General features: G+C 39.5%; 1 protein-coding gene and 1 long non-coding RNA gene across 2 annotated transcripts in view; both read right to left on the reverse strand.

Annotated features, from left to right (window-relative positions):
• Positions 1-20,587, reverse strand: part of insra (insulin receptor a) — a 105,359-nt gene that overhangs the window by 65,359 nt on the left and 19,413 nt on the right. Inside the window, exon 2 of the mRNA XM_034182384.1 lies at positions 9,145-9,693. Within this exon, the coding sequence (XP_034038275.1) occupies positions 9,145-9,693 (549 nt within the window). The remainder of the gene's footprint in view (positions 1-9,144; positions 9,694-20,587) is intronic.
• On the reverse strand, positions 726-3,202 carry LOC117521069. Its single transcript, XR_004563876.1, has 3 exons — positions 3,117-3,202; positions 1,718-1,720; positions 726-738 (listed from the first exon to the last, which is right to left on the reverse strand). It is a non-coding gene; the product is annotated as an uncharacterized LOC117521069 (long non-coding RNA).

Consider the following 20,587-nt stretch of genomic DNA (forward strand, 5'->3'; position numbering starts at 1 on the left):
GATGAGGAAGTACAGCATAATCAGCTCAACTCAGCCGATTTACATTGTTCAAATCAAGCCTTCGACTGGGGCCCGTGTAGTACGGGTGTCAGAAAAAAAATAATCGATTCACGTCCGAATCGCGATTCTTATTTATTACGATTCTGAATTGATCCAAAATGTCCAAGAATCGATTTTTAAAAAGCATTTTTTTTAAACATTTTCTTGCTTACTCGCTGCGTGTACTGTTTGTCAGGCAATGGCTTCCGTACTACAGCATCCCTGCGAGGGGGGTGGCGGGGTGGGGGGGGAGTCCGGCGTGCTTCAAACACTTGTGAGCTGCAGAGTTCAGTGGCTGTAGCTTAGCATGGCAGACGAAAAGCTAATTCAGCCAGCACAGTCTTTGCTGAAGGCAAATGTTTGGGCGCATTTTGGATTTCATTATTTGCTGCGTAAGGAGCTTGACATGACTTATGCAGTGTGCAAAATCTGCAAAATGAAAGTACTTCGGAAACACTTCAAATCCACAAGCCCACATGCTACATCATCACCCGGAGCTAAAAGAGGTGAGCAACGGTATCTGCCGACTAATGACCAGCGCTTCGCTAAACTGCCAGCCAACTCCGAACGAGCAAAGCAGATAAGTAAATTTACATCTAGAATCACTTGATTAACCTTGTAAAGCTGCATTTTCTTAAACATAAACATTTTTTAAGTAATATAACTATTTCTCAGAGCTCTTTGAATTGAAAATCGATTCTGAATCGAATCGTCACCCCAAGAATCGGAATCGAATTGAATCGTGAGTTGCTGAACAATTCACATCCCTACCGTGTAGTCATATCTATTACCTTAAAATTGATTTTCAATTTGTACTGGCTAGCTGTTATACCCATAGTATCCATCTATCTGCTATGTGGCCTCCAGCTTGTAAAATCAGTGTCCTAGACACGAGACATCACTGAAATTAGACATTAGAGACTATTGACCAGTCAAGGTCAATAATCTAATGCTATTCTCTAATGTCACTCCCTTTGCCACAACTATTGCACTTTGCCTTGTGCTCATTTTCTTTTCTGACCATTTACCACGGTCCATCTCCCGCTATTGCAGCATTAGCATGCATGCTATCTCACACTGAAACAAGGCTTCTTGTATGACATCATGGAGACCATCGCTGGAAGAGAAACACATACATTGTGAAATTCAATATAGTATGCACTTTCTGCCATTTCTGCTTTCTTTTGAAAGGTTAGAACTTTCATGACAACATTTTTGCAAAACAATGCATATTTCGGTGATACCGACTTTGACAATGGTTGTTCAAATGTCACCTGACTTGACCATTAAATACACTTAATCGATTTCTTTTGACGTGCAGCAGAGACAATGCGTTGTTGAGTCATTAGGATGCAGTGAGCGCATTATGCCTCAAAATCATTTCATTACCCATAATTCTTTTCTCTGTGTTGACCAGAGGCAACACAGACGTGCAGCGATGCAAAAGCAAAAAAAAAAAAAAAATGGCTTTTGTACACAGTTTATATGTCTCACTCATCAGGGAGTGACTACAGCTTTTTCAATTAACTAAATGAGACTGCGTTACGCAGCAAGATAATGTAATTGGGGTCTCTTGTGGTCTAACAGCTTCATTTCTCAGGTGTAACACCTCTGAAGTGCTAAGTGGCTGAACACTGAATTTAATTGTCTGTGTTCTGTTCCAGCTGGGAATAAGAACAGTCTGTCCAAATGTTCCTGCAACAAGCGCTCCACACCAACAACACAACCCCACTGATATCATGCACAATGTGATTTGCGCTTTATTTTAGAGCAAATTATGTAAGGTATCAAACGTATATTCACTCTACTCATTCATATGGATGTTTATTGTAAGATACACAGGTAATAGCCGTAATGAAAAGCATAAACGACAACCCCAATCAAAAAAATTGGGACAGTACAAAAAATCTAAATAAATAAAATTCTGTGATTCTTACATTTACTTTGACTTTTATTTTATCACAGATAGTACGTATGCACCCAAGATATTCAGAATTAAAGCAAAAAAAAAAAAAAGAAAAAGAAACCCTGAAAAACTATTTTAGCTGCCAAATCATCTGCTGACCTTCTACCTTTTTATAGAAACTTTTTTGTGATGAAGTCCTAGTGTTTAAGGTAAAACAAGGTGGAGACAAAGAATCTGATTCAACAGAAATTTTAAGATGCAAAAGATTAAATACAAGCTGTTTCTTTTTCATGGCTAAAAAAGGATGAGCAGTTTTTTTAAAGGTTTGATTTTCTCTTCTTACTTAGAATAGGCTAAAAAAAAAAATAATAATAAAATCACTGGCAAACAGACAAAATAAAAATGACACGTTTTCTCTTATTCCACACATGTAAGAAGGTTGAGGTCCAAAAATGTGAAACTAGTGTACTGTGACCAGCAACACTAGGGAGGGTGAGGGAGGGGGCTACCCTCCCACATGCGGGGGTCTGTGGGGCTTCCCATGGATAAATTGTTTGAAAATGAGGTAAGAAATAGTGCATTTTGAGCAAAATTTTAAGGATTAATAGAACAAAAAGTCCATATATATTTACAGAGGTTCGTGGCAGCAGGAAAAAAAAAAATTGTACTTATTTCCATTACAACTTTCTATTCATGACACAGATATCAAGCCACAGTGAGGAAACAATTAGGCAAAATTTGAAACTGCACAGCAACGCACAGTAAAGTGTTTGAACAATATTCAATTAAACTTATTTGAACTAATGTTCAATAGTAGAATACGTTTGTCATTCATAGCTGAGTAGATTCAAAACAATGAGGTTCTAGATGATATGAGGCAAAATAAACCATTTTAAAACAGCCTGTCGGTGCTGCTTTAACATATATCAGTGAGAATGAAACAGCTTGGGTCGGAATTTAACTCTTTCATTATTGTTTCTAGTCATTCACAGACATTTTCAAATTGTTCACAGTAAAATCAGGTCGCATTAAGCAAATGGGCAACCGGCGTTTTAAGCACCATCAACACATAGAAAACAAATCATCCGTCTTTCAGCAAAAACCCAGAATCAACGAGAAAACCACTTCATGAGCACAAAATTCAAGAAATAATATTTTTTCAAGAATCAACTTTTACAAAGAACTGACCGTTGATAGCCTTCTTTGTGGCGAGAAACATCGCTGGAAGTCATTACATTGATTGCACAGATTTTTGGGAAACTGTGTTTCATCGTTCTGGTGTCACGGACGCTCTGTTTTCCACGTGAAGCGTACTTCAAGTGGTTGTGACACCAGAAGCATTTAACGTCCTCAAGCATTTAACTTATTTTCTTCAGATCTGCATTAATCTCACTTGCGGCCTTTCTTGAGTCACCTGAGTTGTAGCAATTAAGAACTTTAAATTCCCGCATAAGGTGTGTAACAATAATGGGTCGTCGTCGTATTTTTTGTTTCAAAATTATCCACATGAATATGCTACTGGGGACAAGTCAGGACTGGAAGCAGGTCAGTACAGCATCTATAACTTCTTCCTCCATAGCCACGCCTTTGTAATGTGTGCAGAATGTGGTTTTGCATCTTCTTATTGAAAAATGCATGGACATCCGTGGAAAAGATGTCGTTTTGAAGGAAGCATATGTTGCTGTAAAAATCATAGAAGTGTACATTTCATTTGCCGAAGGCACTGACACCACCTCCATATCATGACAGAGCCTAGCTTTTGGACTTGCTACTGATAACAGTCTGGATGGTGCTTTTTTCTTTGGACGGGGGTAGTGGTGTAGGGATAGACAGTGAAGCACATGCCATTGCACTGGGGCCCGAGAAATACAGGGGCTGTGAATTTGTCTGGGCTAATTTACATTATCACAGTGAATCGCACTTTTACTTATGCTGTGCATGCTGCGCACGACACACAGTGCAAATTACACAGCTGATTCATTACCTTACAGCAAACCTCTCTGTCATGGTTTCCCAATTGATGAAATAGTTAAGTGCAATATATTCCAAAATGGTGCGTGTTTTAATGAATAATAGGCTAAATTTACAATCAAGAATACTCAGTTAAAAGAATAACATAATGTCTGTTGGGGTATTTCATACGACGTTATAAAGTGATGAATGCTTGGTAAACTATACACTTCATGTCAACCAATGACCAATGACATAGCTCGATTTACGGCAACTCGTGACATCAAACACCTTGCGGAAAAATGTCTTCCTACAAACATAAATCCGGCAGTAATAAAAGAAAGGACAGAAAAGAAAGAGAAGAAAGCAAAGCTGACTAAATTTGGCAGTTTTGGATTTTCCAGCAGGCCCAGTAGCCAGAGCCAGCAGCCCACCGATGGGCCGCTCCTCTTGTTTCTGACAGTGCCAGTGACAATGGGATCAACTGAGAGATCGTTTTCCAAGTTAAAAATGATCAAGAAATACCTGAGGAGCTTCATGGGGCAGGAAGAGCAAAGTGGCTTTGCTATCCTCTCCATAGAAAACTCAAAAGCCAGGGAGTTGGACACTGGGGATGTAATACAGGATTTTGACCAGCATAAAGCTCGCAAGATGCCCTTCCACTGATCCAAATGTTTTTTCAGGCAACCTGGGGTATCATAGTAATCTGACTGTGGTGGGTTGCTATGCCCCTTCCCTGTTTGATCACTGCTATGCGCCAGTTTCACAAGAGGGCTGTGTATTTCACATTATACAGTTGCTATGTGGTCGAAGGATTTTGTGTAAAAAAAAAAACAATATCTCTTTTCTGTCTTGTCATGCTATAGGATTCATTTTATTATCATCTCTTCTTGCCTTACGGTTTATCATGGGGGGGACACGCTTGACTTTGCAAGAAAAATGACTTTTGATTTCAGCACCACCGTGAATTAGAGAGCTCCTTCCTGTTGTGAAAGTGTAGCGACACGGACCCACAACAGGGGGCGCAAATGAACGGTCAATAGATGAGCCAAAAAATAACAATTTAATGTTGTGAAGGAGCACAACGAATACACAGACAATCTCAGAATATGATTACAGTCAATCCACAAAGGTGACGTGTGGGCAGGCTCGAGGATAGAAGACGTCTGTCCTGAGAAGAGCCGGAACCACACGATTTCCACCGCCACCAAACCTGGTGAATACTGGAGCCGCCAAGTCCCGAATTCCCAGGTGATCACCGTCCCCGACTGTCGGATCTGGTACTGCTGGCGAAGAACAAAGACAGTCAAGTGTGGGTGTGTACACCCCGTAACAACAACGGTGGGAATGCCACCTCCACCTCTCACTCAATATTCTGTAGAGTACCGCAGTGATTCCTCAGGGGAAAAGAGTGCCGTCCTGCACTCACTCAGCTTCCACAGAAAGAGGAACCGGTACTCCTGCAAACACTCACAATATACAGATATATTGCAAAACACAAACGGCTGAGTCTATTACCTCCAAAGAAGTACGATATCTCGGCAACGAGGTGGAGATGACGTCTGGTCTTTATGGAGTGAGATGATGTAGAGTAGATGGGTGACAGCTGTCAAGAGATAATGAGTGACAGCTGTCACCCCCGGCTGTGTCCGTGGCGGCAGCGCCCTCTCGTGCCTGAAGCCCGCACTTCAGGCAGGGCGCCCACTGGTGGTGGGCCAGCAGTACCTCCTCTTCTGGTGGCCCACACAACACTTCCCTGCTGTCTGATGCGATGATGAGGTACAGACAGCCAGCAGAAGGCAGAAAAGTGCTTCCAAAAAAATTTTTTTCTGCATTTTTTGTTACAAGCAGGCATCTATGCTAGATCAAGTCCTTATATAGTAAGGTTTCACATTAGGGGCGATGTCAAAAATAAAAATCTTTTTTTGGCCATTTCTGGGCCCAAAAACCCCAAAAAATATAATATTCAAAAAATGGTCCAATCCTTTTGATATGCATATCAAATTACTCGTCTTGACGAGTAGAGTTCAAAAATATATAGTTTGACCTATTTTTGACCTTGCATTATGTCACAATGACCAAAAATGTGGAAAGGTCAACGCACTTTTCATTAAGGGTCAAATTCATAAAATCTGTTATGATGGTCCAATTATGACAATTTTGGTGTCTAATTATATGTTTTCTTGCACAAGACAACCAATAAGACAACTTACACAGACCATTATGCCAGTCTGAGCTATGAAAATACAATTATGTCAGATAAGATGGGTCTATTGATTAACTTTATCCAACTTCAAAATGGTTATGACATCAAAATTGATCATAATTGGCCTCTTTCACATCAAGCACATTAATTAAATATAAAAATTGCATACGTATGTTTTTTGTGAATATAAAGAAAATCAGAATACAAAAGCAAAAAAAGGGTACAAACAACAACCAAAACAAGACATCTTAGGGCAAAAAATATCAATTTTCTTAGAATCACATTTTCTGATTCATTGTTAACTTTACACATCATAATTTGCAAGTTCAAGCATCAGAGCCATGAGCTATAAATTGTGTTGTTAATATAAGTTCCAAGAGGTACCTTTTTTCTCTGGTAATAAATGTAGATCCAAAACTGCATATTTCTGAAATTAGATTACAAATAAACGCATTCAAAGGACATTCTATATAAATTCCAAACTGAAAATACTGCATTTTAAGTGTTTTGTTGTGTTAGCTACTTAAAGCAATCAACCTGGGTTTAAACAGCCTTCTGCACGGCACCCACAGGCACCCGTGCAACACTGACCACTCTTAAAGCACTTACAGGTTGCAGTCTTGCATTTTGCCTCACATCCCTTTTTCCCCTCTATTTACACCCAAATATACTTCAAATGATGTCAAATCACATCAAATCATAGTTTTACCAAAATCATATTAATATATGTTTTTCCATAACATGGGTGGTAATCAGTTTACTTTTTTATGGAATGCCCCTTTAAGGTAACTAAAATGTGTCAATTTGGTACTAATAACAAAAAAATAATGTCAGTGGGTGTACTGAACTTATTTTGAATGGTTCTGATACTTGAGGTATCAAGTTTATGTTGTGTAATGGAAACAATGAATCATAAAAAATGATTTTAATAACTTAGCCATAGTGTACTCTAAAAAGTCTGTCTTCTTTGCTTTTGTATTCTGATTTTCTTTATATTCACAAAAAACATACTTATGCAATTTTTATATTTAATTAATGGGCTTAAAAGAGGCCAATTATGATCAATTTTGATGTTATAACCATTTTGAAGTTGGATAAAGTTAATCAATAGACCCATCTTATCTGACATAATTGTATTTTCATAGCTCAGACTGGCATAATCGTCTGTGTAAGTTGTCTTCTTGGTTTTCTTGTGCAAGAAAACATATAATTAGACACCAAAATTGTCATAATCGGACCATCATAACAGATTTTATGAATTTGACCCTTCACGAAAAGAGCATTGACCTTTCCACATTTTCGGTCATTGTGACGTAACGCAAGGTCAAAAATAGGTCAAACTATATATTTTTGAACTCTACTCGTCAAGACGAGTAATTTGATATGCATATCAAAAGGATTGGATCATTTTTTAATTTTGACCCGAAAATGGGGGTTTTTGGCCCAAAAATGGCCAAAAAAATTATTTTTATTTTTGGCATTGCCCATGATGTGAAACCTTACTATATAAGGACTTGATCTAGCATAGATGCCTGCTTGTAACAAAAAATGCCAAAAAAAAATTTTTTGGAAGCACTTTTCTGCCTTCTGCTGGCTGTTATGTTGGCTACAGACTGTTGTAGACATGCGATTCAGAGTTGGGGTGTTAAATCTAGACTCTTGACCTCTTAAAAAGTTTCTAATACAATAACCCAAGTCATTTATTTTATTATAAAATCCAACACACTTGGTAAATATATAGACCTCATAGTGGGGGTGGGCACGTGCGTGAGCGTGACTGCGTGCATACGTCTAATAACTAGGAACATGCGCGTGGGGCCTGTTAATATATCTTGCACTGGGGCTCGTGCTGAGGTTGCTACGCCACTGGACATGGGCACATGGTGTCCAGTTCTTACACACACACACACACACACACACACACACACACACACACACACACACACACACACACACACACACACACACACACACACACACACACACACACACACACACACACACACACACACACACACACACACACACACACACACACACACACACACACACACACACACACACACAAAAAAGATCTGGAATGCTGGTATGTCAGACTAAGATGCATGTGCGACGGTCCGACCCAGATGCATCCAAGCGTGGAGAAGTTGCTTCTGGACAAGTTTAACATAAGGCTTCTTTTTTTGCACAATGAAATTTTACGTGACATTTGTCAATGTAACTCCGTGTTGTAGTGCTTGACAAAGGTTTCCCAAAGTAATACCTTGTTCGTGTGGTTATATCGGCTATTAATGAACGACCGTTTCTTGATGCAGTGGAGTCTGAGGGATCAGAAATCACAGGTGTTCAGCTTAGGCTTGCACCCTCGCCTTTCACACACTGATACTCAGTCCACACAGCAAAATTTTCAAAGGAAAATGATTAGTTATCTATCAGTTTTGGCCTTTCACTCGCACTAATCTGCAGTTTTCCCCACCCCAAAATGGTGCCGTTTGAAAACCCCTTCCAGAATGTATGAAAATGAAACTGGTGGAGTAATTCCTATGTGTAGAGAGTAGAACCATTTCCTCCGGTAAACCGTGCAGTAACATCAGTTGGAATGAAGTAAACAATGGAGCACAACAGGAATCATAAATTGGTGTCAGGTAGCATTATATTGTGTGGGTGTGGCATCCAGTCACGTTAAGTACCGTTACGTTGCCTCAACTTGCGTGAAAACTACTTCCTTTCTGCATCCAGTGCTCTACGCCGAATTTTAAACGTTTAATTTTTTTGCGTCCGTATTGCGTCACCCTTTGTGTCCCTCAGCGTATTGTGGCGTTAGGCTGCATAAACTCAGCGTCAACATGACGCAACTCTATGTTGGCCCAGTGTGAAAGGGGCTTAAGAATCACTGTTTTTTTGTTTGTTTTTTTGAGGGGAAGGGGTTGTGCTGTTATTGCGATTGTTTTTTATTTTGGCATTTTCCATACTGGTTTAACTTTTTCTGATTTGGGGTTGCAAAAAACTATAACACTGGATCATTAAACAGATGATCGCTTACTTCTCTGGCAGTGCTTCTGCGTCCAGCAACGTTCGCTAAAGTGTCCGTTGATGGTGGTGGTCTGACAGGTGGTCTTGCCGACAGCTGCTCCTGGGCACACATCGCCACATTCTCTGTCGTTCTTGTTTGCCACAATATAGTTATCCTCTACTGAGTCCAGGATCTTTGACCAGTCAAGAGTTGAGAGATAGCAGAGGTCTGGGTTCTTCTCAATTCTCACAGCTCCTCGGGTGATATTCATCAGACTATGGAGTCCAATCTCTCGCAGCTGAAGCATCTCAAACACCACCAAGGCATAGTTGAAGAAAAGGTTGTTGCCTCTGATGACGGTTAGGTTTGGGAAAAGATCACTGAGGCTTTCCAAGCCGTAAACTCTGAAGAGTAACAGGTAGTCAGTAACCACTGTTAACTTGGGAAAACTGAGGCCTCGGAAATGCTCAGTCTTGGTCTTGAACATAAGTAAGATTTTTAGGTGGCCCTCAATCACGGTGCAGTTCTCTAGAACTTGCAGGTTGGTCACACTGTTCCGGATGTCCTTGCTTGAACAAACTGAAATGGCACAAAGAAGAGGTGGGGGAAGACAAGAGTCTCATTAGAAACTGGAGGACTCACAGAAAAACTATATAACAATGCCCAACAGTATATAAATACATTCATAAATAATAAAATAGTTACGATATATAGTACAACTTTATGGGCAATTAAAAACAAAATTGCATTAGGCAACAAAAACAACAACAACAACAATAATAATAACAAGAATAATAATAAGAAGATAAATAACAATAATAATACATAAATAAAATTGGTGACTGTGGGTAGTTATCCATGAATTGCAGCTGATGAACATGACTGGTTAGATGCTTGTTGCAAAAACTGGAAAGAGGGGATTTGAGAAGTCAGATATATCTTAAGGATAGAAAAATAGATCTCTTGGTAATTAGAAGGGATAGTCTGGTGAAAATGATGTGGCTATGTCTCGGGCTTTGATGAAAACCAGAGAAATGTTGCTGACATTTTGTTTGGCAACCACATATTTGGCTGTGAGCCACCGTCTCAAATATGGAACGCCGTCATCGGCGAGTTTGTGCTCGTCCTTGGTTACACTGACTTGATGTGTGGAGTTGCTGCTGTAACGTAGCTCCACAAAAACCTGGAACTAATGTATGAAAAAATCTACTAACTGTGTGTTACATGTTTCTCCCTATGGTTTTTAGCTTAACTGACACTGTTAGCTGACACTCACAAAGGTACCAATCTTGAAGGAATTCTGCGAGAACCAGTGTACGCCAGGGGGAACACAGGGGGAAAATTGAACAACTTACTGTAGCTCTGGCCAAAAAAGTAAAGTACACAAAGCTGGAACTGACTAACTGATCCATTCATCTACATTTTTGCAAACCCTACGCTGTTGTCAATAAGCATGCAACAATGGGATAGGAACCCTACAGCCAAAATATGGAGTAAACCTTGAAGCCTCCTGTAAAACAGACCAGGCACATAAACATCTTCCACATTTAGCCAGTAGACTCATGTACAAAACAGCTGGTGGTAATACGGATTTCCTGAACAGTCTGTAAACTCCTGGACATCAGCCAGCCTATTGAGTAGATCGTCTTTTTGTAATACAAGTAATAAACTGCTACATAAGCATTTCCTTTAACACGTTCATATCAGGTCCATTTACAAGCATGGCGAAGTGCTGCCTGGCAAATGCACTGTATTTGTTTACCACTTGGCTCACTACTGATTGAGTCACATCAGGCTGACTGGTCATCTACATGGGAAGAGGCATAGCAACAAGGTGTACACCTCTTTATGGCAGCAGGTCATTTTACACCTTCTGTTGCATAACCGTGCAAGACAACCAGCGCACAGAGTGGCTGATGACAGACAATCCAAACAAAAAGCTTTTCACTCATTAATGAGCCGTGATTAATTGCAATGTTCACACAATCGTAATCATCGAGGATTCAGTTTACAACTTTGAAGCACATTGTAGATACAGCCAAAATGTTCCAACACACTGTATGCTTTATAAAATAATTTTTCCCATTTAAAACATTTGGATCTGCAGTTTTCTTTGTGGTTCTGGGAATGTCGAGCTGCACGCCACAGACCTGTAATTTCAACACATCCGCCCCCAAATGAAAGATGTCTTAGCTGATAAGAAGTGTCCGACTACAGCAAATTCAGCCAACTGCAGAACATTTAAACCCTATTTACACTAAGTAAATTTAATCATGCTTTGAGGCAAGATGGCCACAATTCAGTGTAAAAACATTCAGTATAAAGAATCTTGGTTTGGTCCCAAGTCCAACTGAACCAATTTATCCAGTTTAATGTGTACTTGTCCAAGGTAAAGTGTGGCAAGGTAAGAAAATTTGCAATCTTATCAATACAAAATTAAATGTGGCTCATTTCATGAGTTTGGTTATTCTTCTCCCATTTCCCTGGCAACCTCTCGCTTTCAGCCGACAGCGCCATAACTGACATCTGTGTAGCAGCGTGTGGACAGTGCGGAGTAACACATTAAATGTTAAAGGGTTTTAATATTTTGCCACCATTTACGCGATATTTTACGGTCTGAAATCTCATACGATTAACCAATCAGATTTGAGGCAAAAAATTTAATTGGATTAGAGTGTAAATTTTTATGCCTTTCATAACATTTATAAAAGGCCGCATGCATGAGACACCTTCAACCTGCATGGAACTTCATAAACGCAAAACGAATTATATTACTCTGGAACAAACAGCACAAAAAGTGTTGTAAAGGACAATAAGCAGGGTGCTAAAGAGCAAACTTCACTTTCCCCCAGAATGACATGAACAAGAAGTGATCAGAGCTCACAGCAATTCCCCACTGTGAATAACAGAGAAAAAACTTGAGATTCTCGCATGTTTACACAAATTTAACACAATAACAACATCTAAAAACCTAGATAATATATTCACGAGCATTTTACCTCGCAATGTTAATGCTGTTGTCAGTGTGCAGCGGTTAAATTGCAGCATTATCAGACTGTTTCAATAAATGGTAAAAGGATTGGATTTTGGCGCTTTTCCATCTGCATCAGATGCTCAAAGCGCTTTACAATAATGCCTCACATTCACCCCAATGTCAAGCTGCTGCCATACAAGGCGCTCAGTACACATGGGGAGCAACCTGGGGATTAAGGACCTTGCCCAAGGGCCCTTAGTAATTTTCCCATCAGGCTGGGATTTGATCCAAGGATCCTCTGGTCTCTGCTTAACCACGAGACCATCACCTCCCCTGTCAATACATTTCTCAATGTTGCTGACATCTCACAGAGCGGCAAACTCAGATTTAGTGGGATTTGAAACCTCAATAGGGCGAATGTCTGACTAAAAGGGAGGTGACATCAGATTAGGTAAACCAGTCACTGCGCCCTCTGCTGAATGAAAGCAGCACTGCATATCCACCTAATTTCAAGCAGCAACTGAATTTGAATTATATTGATTCTGGACTTTAAAAATCAATTCTCATATCCTAAAATTTAATATAACAACATCAATATTGTTTTCTCCAGTAAAATGTACTTGACACACACAGAGAAAGACAGTTTATTAGATAGCCAAAAGAGGCAGCATGGCATTTACTTTATAAAAAAAAAAAAAGAGTGGCAAGTGCCAGCACATGCCACCCTGGTAAAGTTGCCTCTGACAATACAACTGGGACCGAGGTCCAGCTGAGTACTTAGTGACCCTGTCCAGACAGCACATCAGAGGTTGGCCAGTGAACGCTGCCATCAGTGTACACTTTCAGTCAGGCCAGTATTTTTAGCACCACATTCCCAATAGAGAATCTAATACACTCCAGCCGTAGCAATAGTGCATCGCATTGGAAACTGGAACGTCAGTTCGGCTGTTTAGCACAGCAGAAGAAGAAGAAGAAGAAAAAAAAAAAAGAGTTCAGAGTGTGACCGTGTTTAGAACAAACCTTTGGTTGCACTACAAAATGGTCACACGCTGAACAAAGGTTCCACAATGATCCTGAGCAGAAACTCAGCCCATGACTACATGATAAAAAATAGAAAAGGTACATCCTAAAATTTCAAATATCCTTGTATTATTGAAAAACAAACAAAATCTATAACAGGCAGGCAAAGGTTACTATGGTGACTATGCTGGCTGCAGTTTTTATTTATTTTATTTATTTAGAGTCCAACAAGAATGAAAACACAGCTAATAGTGATTCAACTGATCAATTATGATCATTAGAAGAGGGCAGGTACCTCTGTGACATATATATTTTTAAGGCCAATTTTAGCTTAAAAAAAAAAATGTAACCATGAAGCGGGTTCATGACAAAATGCATGAAGAAAAAAAAAAATCCTGTTTGTGAGTATTTCAAAGGAGGGGGCAGCGTGATGGCCAAGCAGTTACTGCGCTTGTTTCCAGGGCTGAAGGTTCCGGTTCAAGACCATTAGTGCCCATTCTCCATCCAATCTGGAGGCGCATCAGGAAGGGCATCTGGCGTAACACGTGCCAAATCAACATGCAGATCCCTCTCAGATCCTCTGTAGTAATCCCAAGAAGGAAAGAGGGGAAAAAAAATGGAGGGAAGCCCAAGGAACCTACTGACTGAGTATTTCAGAGCAGGTCAACCTGATGGAGGGTGCAGAAAAACAAAACAACAACAACAAAAAGTATAAGCCTCTGATGAGTATCTGTTACAGGAATTGAGAAGAAATCTAAAGCAACACCACTTCGTTTTCTTCTTCCATTTCTGGGTGATTTTCAGAACAGCTATGCACCATACCACCACCAAAAAGTTCCAGTTCCATCAAAAAGTTTTGTTGTCATAAAACAATGTGGAAACTATGGAATAACAAGCATGCAATAATCAGTCACAGAGCCAGCCAAATCCACGCCCATCTGAGTGAACACCAAAACCTTACGGACACTTCAACACACAAATAGCAGTAACCTGTACGCAATAGCCTTTGGTTGTTGGACAAGTCCCAAGTTGCCCTGGTGTAGTAATGATCTCTCAAGTATATTTAGTGACGTATTTTAGCATTTTTTTTCCTCTTTCTTTTGAATCCCTTTGAAAAAACGACATCCACAATCAATTAGCATGTGGACACATGCACACACAGCTGACATGCTTAGTGCACTCTGCCCAATAGTAACTGGATAGTAACCACAGGGAGCAAACGTGCCACCTGGTAACTGGGTAAAATACAAGATGAACTATACAAACTTACAGGAAAGTTATATACAATTTAAAGTTTTTCCTCAGGCGACTGTGGATGGACTGCCACTAAGTAACAGTTAATGAGAATCTCCCCTTGTCTTTCCGGTGTGTACCCTCCTTTACTGTTCCCATTGGGATAGATGGAGCAGAGGGCTGGATCTGTCAACGTTCATACTTGTGGGAAACACTGCTTTAAAAACAATTCTGTATTTTACAACATGTCTCATTTACACAAATGTTGTACTTTCAGCTGCCCCCATTATTGTTCAGGGTCACCATAGCAGATCCAGCACAGAGCCACATTAGGATTTGGCACAAGTTCTGCACTGGACGCTCTTCCTGATGCAACTCCAGTTTTACCTAAAGAAAGTCTCATTTATACAAATGAAGATGCAAAAACAAAAGAAATGTTTCAGGATCATGTGAGCGAGGAGCAAAGATCAGAGTTGTTTTTAATTTCCTTCATTCTTCAGTCTTCATTTCATGAAGGTAATATTGTTGCAGGACTGTTTACAGATTTATAATTTTCTGGTTACTGAGTATATGAATGATCATGTTTTTGCATGTAGCAAAAAATCTGATTGGGTGAAAATAAATTAGCCTCACTCTGTCAGGTGACAGAGGTAGAAGCAGGAAAAGAAACTGCGTAAATAAGACTGACTAAGCACATAAAAGGTTGTGTTTGTGTTGAAAAACGCACACATGGTAACCGTCTTTTTAAAGGTTTACCATGAGTGTGTGTGTGTCACCAATGTACTCATCAGTACAAAATACTGGCCAGCAATCCTTTGCCTACAGCTGCAAACATCAACAAACAGTAGTGTGTTGCCTCTAGTGAAGGAGGTGGATGTGTTACAGGTTGTTTGGCAGGTGTGTGTGCGTGTGTGTGTGTGTGTGTGTGTGTGTGTGTGTGTGTGTGTGTGTATACACTCTCACTGGGCATCTGACAAAACAGAAGACTCAACACATGCACAAAAAAACGTACTGATTGAAACACTTCCCTTTTCAAGGGTCTGTTGTTTTACAGCCAACCTTAAAACTGTAGATACACCATATGCCAAAGTTTGCACTTTCCGATCTCTTTTTGAAGGCTGCAAAATCTTATCATTATAAAATAATCAGTCTTATACTACACTGTTGAAAAAAACTTGAACTTTTTTAGGTCCAGGGAATATGGCCAAAAAAGAAGAAAAAAAAACAACTCCACAATATTTCTTTCTATATTCATCGACAGACACTTATCGTGGTACTAGCAAAGTACCCGTCCTTCGGACGGTGAAGAAAGAGTGTACTAATCGTGAGTCACTGACCCGGGAAAGTGTGTAGTAGTATACTGAGACAACGTATTAGCTTCCAAAACAAAGCTTTCAAAGCATTTTGAAGTAGCAGCTATTTTTTTAAGTCCTAATAATTATGAAATGACTGACTCTGTAGTGTAATGAAAATGGATGTAACTGAATTTTTGGTGATTATGTTATGAAGTTGTCAATCAAATTTATCTATCTATTACAACACCAGGTGGCAGTAAAAGACATTTGTAACAGTAACAGCGCCACCTGTTGTATACTGAAGTATCAAGGGAACGACAGTTTATAATAAATTATGAGAATGCACAAAATTCAAGGTAAGACTGGCTGCCAGATTTAATATTTGTGTCATAAGAGATTTAAGAAGTTAAAAAATGAGCAGAAACAATAATTTGTAACTTGTCAGGCAACAGTGGTTTCAAGGAGCGGTAATACAAGCGACCTTTTCTGCCACCTCAAAACAAAACGTGGAGAATCTGGAATACAAAAGAATGCATTCACCACCAACATCAGGTAAATCAAGCAAAGCTGGAAGGAAGAGGAAAAAGGAGAGAGGAAAAAAAAAAAAAAAAAAAATCAAAAAACAACTAGCCCTGAAAATCAGACATCACTTTCTCCAGCATTTTCCAAAAACTGTCTTTACCATAAAAAGACAGCAGTGGAATAAGGCCAAGTGATGGTAGGTTTTTGTTTTCTTTCGGTTCAAACACATATTTTCTTTACAAACCAGGAAGCTTAATCCTCTGGGGCTGACGCCGTCGCATACGACGGCTAAGACCAAGCTTTACTAAATTATAAATAACTTTTTAATGACATGAGATAGAAATTTACTTTTTTTTTTTTTTGCTGAAAAGTTAACTCCGCGGACCTACGAGCCAGCCATCGGCCATCTTTGTACTCCTCATAGAAGCTGTGTGATGACGTGTGCAATGTGAGCGTCCAATCAGAATTGGTTCACCGTCACATGGTTTTCCAAAATCCAATCGTAGGGCAGATTTACCTCACGTGAAAAGCCAAAGATCGTTTACAGGAGTGATATGTTACTAGTTGGCCCGTTTGAATAGCCCCCTGGGTGCTCCAATGAGTACATCCAGTGCGCCCTGTGCCATTACGCACAGCGATCAGTGAAAGCAGACGGAGAGCCTCTGATGACAATCTCACGTGCTCAAACAGAGTGTCTAACTATCAGGATTGCTCCACTAGTTTGCATGTGAATGCTACTGGATAACTGTTGCTTTCTCAGCGTAAAGCACTGTTTACCATATCAATGGACAACAAAACGCATAGATCATTTTGTATATATTGTTCAAAATGTGCATTTGTGTTTATTGTTTGAACCTTTTAGTTGTACAGTCTTTCACACAAGACCTCAAATTACCTTTATAAAGTGTCAAAACAGTTGTTTATTATAGTTTGCTGTGTGTACTGAATAAACGTGTGTGGAAAATTATTTTTTGCTTTACATTTTTTTTTCTTATTTTTGATGTAAACCTTTATTACACTTATAAAACACAACAAAAGCATATATATTCTGAAAGCACAGGTTGTCCTGAAAAAAAGAGACATAAAACTTGATTGTGGGATGCAGGGAGAGCTGTTAACAGCAATAATAAAACATTTATGCCAGGCTAGTGAACTGTCCAAAAAATGCCCTCAGACCCCAGAGGGTTAAAACACGTTTAGAAAAACCAAATCGGCCATGAACGTACTCCATAAATATCTAAACAGCATCAGAAAAAAACACACAGATTGAAAGTTTACCAGCTAAAGACAGGACCATCTGTTAGCAAGTTCCTGCTCTGCTCCGGTGTTCTGTCGGGACACCAGCCACCAGCTCGGAGGTGAGCTGAGATGAGGCACTCCTCAGCTCAGCTTCAGAGCTCTGAAGTGAGCAGAGGAGGTAAAGTCATTCTGTTTATTTTTTTGTTGTTGCTGTTGTTTTTTGGAGGTGAACTTCACCTCTGCTGCTGAAGCGAACGGCTTCACTTCCGCTCTATGAGCTCTGTCTACAAGCCGTCAGCAGCTTTCATATTCAGGCGTTCGTGTGTTTTTTATATAATAGCCATATAATAATTATTAACCTCACTTGCTCAGTCTGTACGGGAATATCACTATCGCTCAGTCCGTACTTACACCTCGGTCTGATATTTCCCCGTACAGACCTCGCAGTCGGTTAATAATCCTTTATTATTATATGGCTGCGACACTATGCGTGCTCTGACTGGCTGATTACCGGTCAGATATTTTCCCATACCGGTTACCATGACAATCAGTCCGCAACGTATATTTTCTATACAAACCAGGAAGCTAAAAACACGATTAGGAAAACGAGCGTACTCCATAAATATCTAAACAGCATCTGAAAAACACAGATTAAAAGCTTACCAGCTAAGGACTGGACCATCTGTTAGCAAGTTCTTCATGAAGGTGAAGCGAACAGGTCTGACTACAAGCCGTCAGCAGCTTTCATATTCAGGCAATACAAAAACTATATGGATTTGAATCATGTGCGCTTGCATCAGCCAAGCTTGAACCTTCGTGCGCATGCATGAGTTTTTTCACGCCTGTCGGTTGCGTCATTCGCCTGTGAGCAGGCTTTGAGTGAGCAGTGGTCCACCCCCCTCGTTGGATTTTCATTGTGAGGAAAATGTCTGAACGATTTGGAGCTTTGCTGCATCAAATCTTTCCAGAAACTGTGAGAGACAGCCAGGTGGAAACCATTCGGAAGATTCAGACAGCTTTCAGGGACGATTCTATGGGGATCACATAGATTAAGGAGTGTTACAACCGGTTTAAAGACGGCGCACAATGGCAGAGGGCGCGCCGCGTTCCGAGCGGCAATCGACAGGCTGAAAGGACCAGATCATTTCCAAACTGAATGCTGTGTTGATCCGGGACGTCGTCTGACTACCAGAGAAATGGCAGAAGATGTGCACATAGCACTTTTTTGCCACATTCCACTGTTACAGGAGTTTGTCGCACATGATTCAAATCCATATAGTTTTAGCAAAAAATAAAAAGGACGGATAGTTTTCTAACAGACCTCGTATATTAGCAGGAGATGGTAATGGTAGACTTTTTTTTTTTTCAAAGATGCTTATCCACTTCAGAGATTGTGCATTGTGTAATTTGGGAGATATTTCATATAGGAAGCGGGTGTCTACCAAAAAACACCCCATGCAAAAAAGAAAACTGCAATATATACTGTAATTTTAACATCTTTCAAAATATTAGAATGTAATTGTTTTGACTTCATGATTAGTTTGGATGAACCCTGCATTGAACACAACATTCAAGTTTATATATATATAGATATATAATGCTCCTGACTTGGTAGTACTTGTTTTAGAGAAGTCACAAAAGCTACATAAGAACTGATATTATTACAGTGACCATGCAATTACACAAGTAATTTCAAGTCACAGCATGGCAAGTTGTAGTAAATGAAGTGTCATGGCCAAACCAAAAACAAGATCTCAGGCTAAAGAATTTGATAAAACCTTTGACAATGGTTTACGTTTTTAAAGTTTTTGAAGAGCATGGCCTCCTCCTAAGTTCTGTTATTCACACAGTGTTACTGAAATAAAACCTTTGACAATGGTTTATGTTTTTAAAGTTTTTGAAGAGCATGGACAAACTTTACACATAGCAGAATAGCCAGATAATTGAAAATTGACCATACTTTGTTACATTCATGGGGTGGGGGGTTATTTTCAAGATATAGGATTAATTTTGATGCCAAAATGCTGGTATTAATATTGTGAATCATTTTCCAAATGGATGTATTGAAATTCTGACTTGTGACTCTCTCTCTCTCTCATATATATATATATATATATATATATATACACACACACACACACATACACACGGTCTGTATGGGGAAATATAAGACCGACATGTCAGTATGGACTAGGGCTGCAGCTATCAAATATTTTTGGAATTGAATACTCTATCGATTAATCGAGTAATCGGATAAGAAGAAGTGTTTTTAAACAATATCAGTAGTGGCAGGGCTCTCCCTAAAGCAGTGGCACAATGTTTCTGTGCCATCATGCAGATTTTTAAGTTTATGGTGTTCCCTCTCTCTGTTTTGCCAGGTGATTAATTTTTTTCATATTAAGAGTTTTAGAGCTTTGCCAAACCATAAGCCCAGGCAGTCTGTGAAATCTTCAGTGTGCATTCTTTTTTCCTTCTTATTGCATATTTCATTTGCACTTTTTATTACTGGGATTTATTCAGTGTTTAGTGTATATTTATACATGCTGTACAGAGTGTATCTCAAACCAAAGTCAAATTATTTGTTTTCTGTAGATTCTTGGCGAATAACACAGCCTTTGAAAAAAATGGCTGTGGATTGCAGCGTTTCCACAAAAGCTGCCTGTTGAAAAAAAGCTCTTACCAAATCTGGATTAAAGATTTTTTTTAAATCATTAAACATGGCTCATTTAAAGTGCGCGTCCTTTCGCTTCATCTGCAGAGGTGGAAAACGGCTAGTGGAGCAAAACGTGTTTTTTTTTTTAAATATATACAAACACACTGCTTCACTTAAAATGCACAATAAGTCCGTTTCAGACGATCGGCGCGGACCCTTTCTCTTAAAAGGCTTTATTTTACTCAGCGTGTGGCTTTGCAAACTTGTAGTATCACCTGCTACATTGATTAGCGCTATGGTCTTCTTCTGTGGTTTTTGTGGGAGTGTTACAGCCCCACATACAGGCCTAGCATATGTACTATAGCTTTAAACGAAGCCTCGAGGCAAACATTTTTTGTAATCGAATTACTCGAATCGTTTCAGCCCTAGTATGGACCAAGCATTAGTGAGATCCGTGCAAAAAAAAAAAAAAAAGAAAGAAAAACAAAAAAAGAGTCCGTTAATAATCCTTTATTATTTGTTAGATCATAAATATTC

Source organism: Thalassophryne amazonica, chromosome 12 (assembly GCF_902500255.1).
Source record: "Thalassophryne amazonica chromosome 12, fThaAma1.1, whole genome shotgun sequence".
NCBI lineage: Eukaryota > Metazoa > Chordata > Actinopteri > Batrachoidiformes > Batrachoididae > Thalassophryne > Thalassophryne amazonica.